We start from the raw sequence: 8,712 nt of genomic DNA, 5'->3' as shown, positions 1-8,712 counted from the left end.
CTGTGATGGGGAACAGCAGAGATTCCCACTCTTTGTGGCGATCACACATTGGGAGTCTGCGGACGGAACCCACCCTGCCAGCTGGGAGAAACAGCACCTGATTCATTAACTCTTTCACTGCACACAATATGATACCCACTGTATAAACATGGTCACCTCCTGAGACCCAGATCCCTCTGCAGAGTGTCAGTGTTATCACATGTGTGTTCTACTTCTTACAAGAAAGAATATAGGAAATGCTTCTACAACATTATACAGTTATAGTCATTAGTCACTTTATAAGGTTTCATTAATTTCATGGCAAGACATATACATTATAAAAATGATCTACCTCTATTTAATGATTTACCATTATCTATCTGTCTATCTATCTATCTACCTATCTATCTATCTATCTACATATCTGTCTATCTCTCTCTATCCTCTATCTATCTATCTATCTATTATCTATCTATCTATCTCTATCTCTATTTCATATCTATCATTTGCTTATTTCATGTCTATATGTGTATGATTTCAATTATCTATCTTGTCTTATATTTATCTAATTTTTCATTGGATATAAAGTCTACTTCATACCTCAACTTCTAAATGTCTACCTAATATCTCACAATAATCATGTGACACTTCGAATATCTATCTTTTTTTCTTTCTTTCTTTCTTTCTTTCTTTCTTTCTTTCTTTCTTTCTTTCTTTCTATCTATCCTATACTTATGATTTACCTATCCCAAAGTTATCTACATATAGTTCAGTTTCTTTTAGAATTATTTATCTAATTTTCTATCAAATTTCTTTCCATCAGATATAAAATTTACTTCATACCTTTACATCTATCTATCTAAAGATATTTATCTATCTGTCTATTATCAATCAATCATCTCTATCTAATTATCTATCATATCTATATGTATCTTTTATCTATCTATCTATCTATCATCTATCTATCTATCTATATCTATCTATCTATCATTATTTATCTCTATCATTGCTATCTATCCCTCTATCTATATATCTATCATCTAAAGCTATTTATCTATCTGTCTATTATCTATCTATCAATCATCTCTATATAATTATCTATCATATCTATCATCTCTCTATCTATCATATCTATCATCTCTCTATCTATTTATCTATCTATCATATCGATCTCTACCTATCTCTATCTATCTATGTTATCTATTTATCTATCTATCTCTATCTATCTATCCCTCCTATCTATTTATCTATCTATCTATCTATCTATCTATCTATCCATGTATCTATCTATTTATCTATCTATCTATCTCTATCTATCTCTATCTATCTATCCCTCCTATCTATTTATCTATCTATTTATCTATCTATCTATCTATCTATCCATGTATCTATCTATTTATCTATTATCTATCTCTATCTATCTATCTATCCCTCCTATCTATTTATCTATCTATCTATCTGTCCATGTATCTATCTATTTATCTATCTATCCATGTATCTATCTATTTATCTATCTATCTATTTATCTATCTATCTATCTATCAATCCACTAGAATTCCTCTCATTAGCAGATAATGCACACACATTATTATGCTGTGTACAACCTGGATCATTTATGTACCAGGGATCGATGTTTTGTCATATTTTACTCCTATACAGCAAAGCCCTCTAAAATGACCCTCTGTCCCACCCTAATTTTAACACAGCCCCCCTCCCATGTTGGCTATTTATAACTTCCCGGCTCTTCCTTGTCTAATAATTTGGGCTCACCCCCTTTCTGTTAGGTGGGCATGTCGCCCCCCCTCTTCCTTAGTGTGAATACCTCTGCCCCATTTTGCAGAGCTCACATTGATGGAGAGATTTTGAGAATCTATTTCTCTCTCTTCCCTTTTTCTTTCTTCCTTTCTTTTTTTTTTAGGAGAGTGACAGATGGTAAGTCCTCCCCCCCCAGGGACCCAAATCTCCCTCAATCCAACCGCACGTCAATCAGAAGCTCCCGTGTGATCGCTCCCGCGGATGACGTGCCAACCATATGGCCTGGCATCAGAGCTGGTACCATGACTCGGTAGACATGCCACCCTCTCCTCCTTTTGGATTGCACTCTGAAGGAGCTTGAGAACCTCAAGGAGACTGTTCTACTCCCAGAAGATGATCTGAACCATGTCATAAATTTCTTCAGCGCCTAGCTCTGGAGGTAAGTTGGGTTCAGAGGAGGCTTCTCCAAGTTGGAGAGAGGAATGAGACAATCCTCCATCCGTATTATTTTATTTGCGATCTACCTTATTGTGGAGCAGACATCGGGACGGATGGAGACCATCATCATCTATCTGGGATTAACCCTTAAAGCCATGATGACATCTCCTGGCTCTGTAGGGGCTCAGGGGGCTATGGCTGGGGGGATCTGTCTCATACATAGTGGGAAGCCTGGTGGATTTATACACAGAATCGTGAGAGAGGAAAATTGGCAAAGAAAACACAATGCCGGGTGTCACCCCAATCCTGACTGCTAGATGCCTGCACCCCCGTCTGATTCCCTAAAACCTCCTATATATCTAGGTCTAGAAGCAAGTAACTTGAAGATTTAGCATTTTTCTGTCTTGCTATTTTTCTTTCTTTGCATAGATTGGAAAATTATTGCTCGTATTTTTATTATATTGTACATAGAAATATATACATTTTTTTCTCTCTTTTTTCTTCTTTTTATATTTTTAGAATTATACCTGCAGACACAGTTCTTAATCTTACTGTATTCTATCTATATTTATAAATTTGTACAAATATTTTACAAATTTTACTAAATGTATTCATTATATATTTTATTTGTTTTCTATTATGATAAAAAATAAAAATAACGGTTTTATTTATTTTTGTTTATTTTTTTATACATTTCGGAAATTTTGATCATCTTGTTGAAGCTACATAGGATCGCCGCCTAATATTGGGCTGTAGTGAACTTTCTCCTGGATATTCCGTGTGTATTGTGATTGGGGAGCCACCTATCTAATAGAATAAATATACCCCATGTAAACGGAGAGGGCAGGGAAATTGGGATCTTATAATGAAATAATAATTGGATCTATCAACATTATTTGACAGGCTTTAATTTGGAGCGGTGATGGCTAAATTGAAAGCCAATTAATTCTAATCATGCCCAGGAAAGATCGCCTGGATTTGCTGGAGTAGGGGGTAATAAGGGGGCTGCAATAGACATAGGAAAATATATCATTTATATTAAAATACAATTGTCTTTAACATTAAACATTCTAGATCGTATGTACAGAATCGATTGGTACATTGCGGTTCCTCAAGTCAGGTCATTGTGTATCAGGTTATTGGGTCAAGAAAAGGTGGGCAGCTAACTTCTCTGTACACCTGTATAGTGTTTAACCCCCAGTTATGAATATTATTAAATTTGTATAAGGCTAATATCACATAGTAATAATATAATTGTATAATCCTAAAAATTATTTTTCTGACCCTGATATTTTTATTTTTCTTATAAACTCTTCTTTATTATTTTATAACATTACTTAACATTAAAACGTATTGATACAATTAGGTGCATGTAGTTAAATATATATCTTGTCTTAGATGGAAAATGGATGGATGGATAAATATAGATAGATAGATAGATAGATAGAGAGAGAGAGAGAGAGAAACATAGATAGATAGATAGATAGATAGATAGATAGATAGATAGATAGAGAAACATGATAGATAGATAGATAGATAGATAGATAGATAGACAGACATGATAGATAGATAGATAGATAGATAGATAGATAGATAGATAGATAGATAGATAGATAGATAGATAGATAGACAGACATGATAGATAGATAGATAGATAGATAGATAGATAGATAGATAGATAGATAGATAGATAGATAGACAGACATGATAGATAGATAGATAGATAGATAGATAGATAGATAGACATGATAGATAGATAGATAGATAGATAGATAGATAGATAGATAGATAGATAGATAGATAGATAGATAGATAGATAGATAGATAAATGGATGGATGGATGGATAGATAGATAGATAGATAGATAGATAGATAGATAGATAGATAGATAGATAGATATGATAGATAGATAGATAGATAGATAGATAGATAGATAGATAGATAGATAGATAGTGTGCTTTTATTATTTCTTTATCTTTGTATTCCTAGATTTTGGCACATCCCATTCACCGATTCTCCTGAGCACCATGCTGGGTATATGAGCGTTTTATGTCATGATGTATAAATGTGTGATCTTAGACTACTATGCTATAATGCATTGCGTGTTAGGTGGTCATGAGTGACATTACTCTCTGTGCTCCCCAGAGATCTCCAATGTTAACTTGTCTTATCTTTTATCCCCAGCCATCATGTTGACCAGGCTATTCAGCGAGACCAGTCTTATTCCCGAGGTTCAGAAGTTTGCCTCCTGGCCTGATGACTGTGATGATGATGATGATGACCTGAGCGACAAGGACGAGACAAGCGAGAAGAGCCTTCAGGAGGTTCACAATGAGGATTCTATGAGTGAGAGCAAGGATGAAGGGGATATTGGTGGGGAAGATGATGAGGAGGAAGAGGAGGAGGAGGGGACAGAGGAAACTGAGGGAGAGAGGCCCAAGAAACGTGGCCCTAAAAAAAGGAAAATGACTAAGGCCAGGATGGAGAGGTCCAAGGTGAGAAGACAAAAAGCCAATGCCAGGGAGAGGAACCGCATGCATGACCTCAATTCAGCCCTGGACAATCTCAGGAAGGTGGTGCCCTGCTACTCCAAGACCCAGAAGTTGTCCAAGATTGAGACTCTCAGGCTAGCTAAGAACTACATATGGGCTCTCTCCGAGATTCTTAGGTCTGGAAAGAGGCCTGACTTAGTGTCATATGTGCAAACCCTGTGCAAGGGCCTCTCCCAACCCACAACCAACCTGGTGGCTGGCTGCTTGCAGCTTAACTCCAGAAACTTCCTGACTGAGCAAGGTCAAGAAGCTGGGAGGTACCACGGCCCAAATTCTTCCTTTGCCATGCACCCCTATACCTACCAGTGCTCCAGGCTCTCAGGCTCCCAATGCCAGTCTAGTTCCATGCCCAATACTCATGCTCTGAGGAGCCATGGCTACTGTGCCACCTATGAGTCACTGTATGGTAACACGTCTCCGGACTACAATAGCTCTGAGTATGACGCCCCATTAAGTCCACCACTGTGCGTTAATGGCAACTTCTCCCTTAAACAGGACTCATCCCCCGACAATGATAAAAATTACCACTACTCTATGCACTATTCTGCCCTGCCATCCTCCAGACCTGCTGGGCACAGCTTGCTCTTTGGATCTTCTGGGATGCGAAGTGGAGTCCACTCTGAGAACCTGTTGCCTTATGATATGCACGTCCACCATGATAGGGCCCCCATGTATGAGGAACTCAATGCGTTTTTCCATAACTGACCCACCCAACTTATCTCCACCTCTGCATTTGTGCCAAGAAATATGGGAGTATTGAAGGGAACAATGGAGAAGAACGAGGCCTGGTGGCCAAATATTGGTGCAGACACGTCTTAGTATGGTGGTGAATCTTCTGACCCTGCTTGCAGTTGGGTAATCCTAACCACCCTACAATAGTGTTCTGAAAGGCGTTCCTCCTAATGTACTCCATACAATTATGTTGATTGCAACTACTACTGCACAATCGAGAATTTTGTTGGGTTTATCTACTGTCTGGACAACCATGACTCCATTACAAACATCACTGTTTGATGTTCCATTATTGTCTGCATAGGGTGATCCTACACTATGTGAGACATTACTGCACCCCATCCCCCTCCAGTTCATCCACATGTACATATTCTGCTGCCACATCATGTTTGCACATGTAACTTATACTGGTTTTAGGCACTTGTTTCTGTATAATAATAATAACTGTAGACTTGTCCCCTCTGCTGACAGTATTCCTATATATTGCTATCTGTACATACGATCAACATGGCCATGTGTCTTGATCATGGGGGTGATCCCTCCTAGGTGCAATATACAATAGAGGACCAGAACTTTCTCAATCCACAAGGTATTGCAAAAAAAAGTGATGTTAAGAAAATTAATGTGGGTATATATATATATATATATATATATATATATATATTCTGTCAGTCAATCTTTGTATCTTTGTATTTATCTTCACCTATCTGATATGCACTGTGTGTGTGTGTGTGTATACATATGCATATATATATATATGCACACGTACATACATATACACAGAAGTATACACTGTATACAGTATATACACACACATACATATATGTGTGTGTGTATATATATACATATATATATGTGTGTATATATATATATATATACATATATATATATATATATACACACGCGTGTATACAGAAACATACACACATATATATATATATACACACACACACAAATATATATATATATATATATATACACACACACAAATATATATTACACACACACACACATATATATTATACATATATATATCAAAAAAGTAAAGGGAACACTAAAATGCCATTCTGTTGTTAAAGTGTTCCCTTTATTTATTTGAGCAGTATATATACACACATATTTAGATATATATACATATATATACACACACACATATATACACATACATAAATACACATATGTATATATATACACACACACACACACACATACACAAATATATATGTATAGATATATAATATATATATATATATATATATATACATATATGTGTGTGTGTCAGAGGTAGAATACTGCTTTTCCTGCCTACTGCAACACTAACTAAGGAGAATAAGGAAAATTTTGATCCAATTGCGGACATTTTTGTGAAAGCAATAAAATGCAAACCTATGGGGAAGTTAGAAACACAATGGAAAATCTATGCAAAATATAAAAGAAAAAATGAAAATTTATATAAAGTTTATTTTAAAGGGGACCAAGCAAACACGTTAAATGTGCAATTTCTTTTCAATTGTGATACGCGCCGAGGACCAGAGGAAATTGAGCCCTTTAGTCTCCTCTGGCAGTGAAAAGGTTAAAGGGACACGTGACCTGCATTTCAGTCTCCTGCATAACAAAAGCTTGTTGTTGTTGTTATTGTGTTCATCACTAAATGTTATTTTCTGATCCTGTGTGTCATATGATATCTGTCCGATCTGATCGGAAGGGAAGGTTTTACATGCAGAAATGCTCTGTGATGTTTTGCATGGGAAAGAGAACGAGACAAAAAAAAAAGTTTTAAAAATATGCAAATCTAAGGTTTTCACTTACCCTGCGTTCCTGATTTCTTTCCTATTCTGTAATTGTATGTGTTTCTTTTCTTATGTCACCATGGGTGTCATGCCATCCTCTGCATTCTACACTGAAGGGATTGTATGGCGATGCATTTCCATTTGATTTCTCTATATATTTGATCTATCGATTCTATGATTTAATAATACATTTTTACTTATTTATGTATTTATATATTATGTAACTTATTGCTTTATAATTCTGTTGACATTTTAATATATATTTTCTTTATTATTTTTAATTATTTAATTTACATTTTTTTATTATAAGTTTAACATTTATACATTTATTTATTTATGTATTTATTTGAAACAGATTATTTTTATTCTATTTATTTTAAGCAGTTTTTGTTTTTTTTTTTTACTTTTTATGTCTGGTAAATGTTGACAATTGTAGAGAACAAAAAAAAATTAAAAAATGGTAAATTAGTGCGTGGGGCACAAGAAGTGTTGTGTATGTGTCCATTTTAATTCAGATTAATAAATATTGAAACAAGAAACAATCTGATGAAATCTTCATTTGCTGCAGACACAGTCTAGGAACTTTCCTGCTCCTTGCCCTTCGGGTGGAGGAATCCCCGTCCCACAGCCCCATCTTGTCCTGCAGAGACATCTGCAATTCTCCTGTGAACGGTTTAACTTGTAATTAAAAGGCTTTATAGAGGGCAATTAATAAATATCGAACATTTGTCATATTTGCTGGGTGTCATGGGATAAACAAAATGGCTGTTCCTCTGGGCTGCAAGCAATAAACCACAAATAGAGCTCACAAGGTGCAGATGGGCACTGGGCTGACTTGGGTGGGCATAATGAAGCCCCAGTAAATACACAGCTAAATACAAAATAAATGTCACATTTGGTTTATGGTGCCAGGGTTTGTGGAAATAAAATGGAAACTCTGTTTTCTAGGAAAATTCAGATATTCAGGATGACAATCCCCTAAGGCTGGATATAGGGGGAGATGTGGGGTGCTTACCTTTACATATCAGGGCTGTGATAGCAGATATGGGGTCACTATGGGATCTGGGGGGTCACTGCCAGTCTTTGTGATAGGAGGGTCCTGGAAGACCCTGAACATCTGTTCCCAGTCAGTACTGGGAATACTCATTGGTGCTGTCCACAGTGCTGGTGCTGAAACTCCAGAGGAAATGAGGATCTATCTCATCTCATTATCCTATACAGCTCTATTTCTCTCTGGAAGCAGCCACTCCAGGTGGAGGCCATGCTGGATGTGAGCTTTCCTATTGCAATGGCAAATTTTAACAGATAAAAACATGCAATGCCTTCATACATTAATCGCTATATGCTGAATTATAAGTTCTGAGTGTCCTTGTCCTGTACCTCCATGCACCATACACATAGAATAGATCATGTGCAGCAGTTATATATATATATATATATATATATATATATATATATATATATAT

General features: G+C 36.1%; 1 protein-coding gene across 1 annotated transcript; it reads left to right on the top strand.

The window, feature by feature from the left end:
* Positions 1-1,823: 1,823 nt before the first annotated feature.
* NEUROD2 (neuronal differentiation 2) lies at positions 1,824-7,781 on the top strand. The gene is made up of 2 exons (XM_075347658.1): positions 1,824-2,173; positions 4,357-7,781. Exon 2 carries the CDS (start codon positions 4,362-4,364, stop codon positions 5,427-5,429), a length of 1,068 nt encoding a protein of 355 aa, XP_075203773.1. The 5' UTR covers positions 1,824-2,173; positions 4,357-4,361; the 3' UTR covers positions 5,430-7,781.
* Positions 7,782-8,712: the final 931 nt, after the last annotated feature.

Source organism: Anomaloglossus baeobatrachus, chromosome 5, assembly GCF_048569485.1.
Source record: "Anomaloglossus baeobatrachus isolate aAnoBae1 chromosome 5, aAnoBae1.hap1, whole genome shotgun sequence".
Lineage (NCBI taxonomy): Eukaryota > Metazoa > Chordata > Amphibia > Anura > Aromobatidae > Anomaloglossus > Anomaloglossus baeobatrachus.
The sequence above is the reverse complement of the archived record's forward strand: the minus strand, read 5'-3'. Positions and strand labels throughout refer to the sequence as shown.

Coding starts and splice junctions, on each gene's coding strand:
- NEUROD2 (XM_075347658.1), top strand. CDS start 4,362: ATGTTGACCAGGCTATTCAGCGAGACCAGTCTTATTCCCGAGGTTCAG.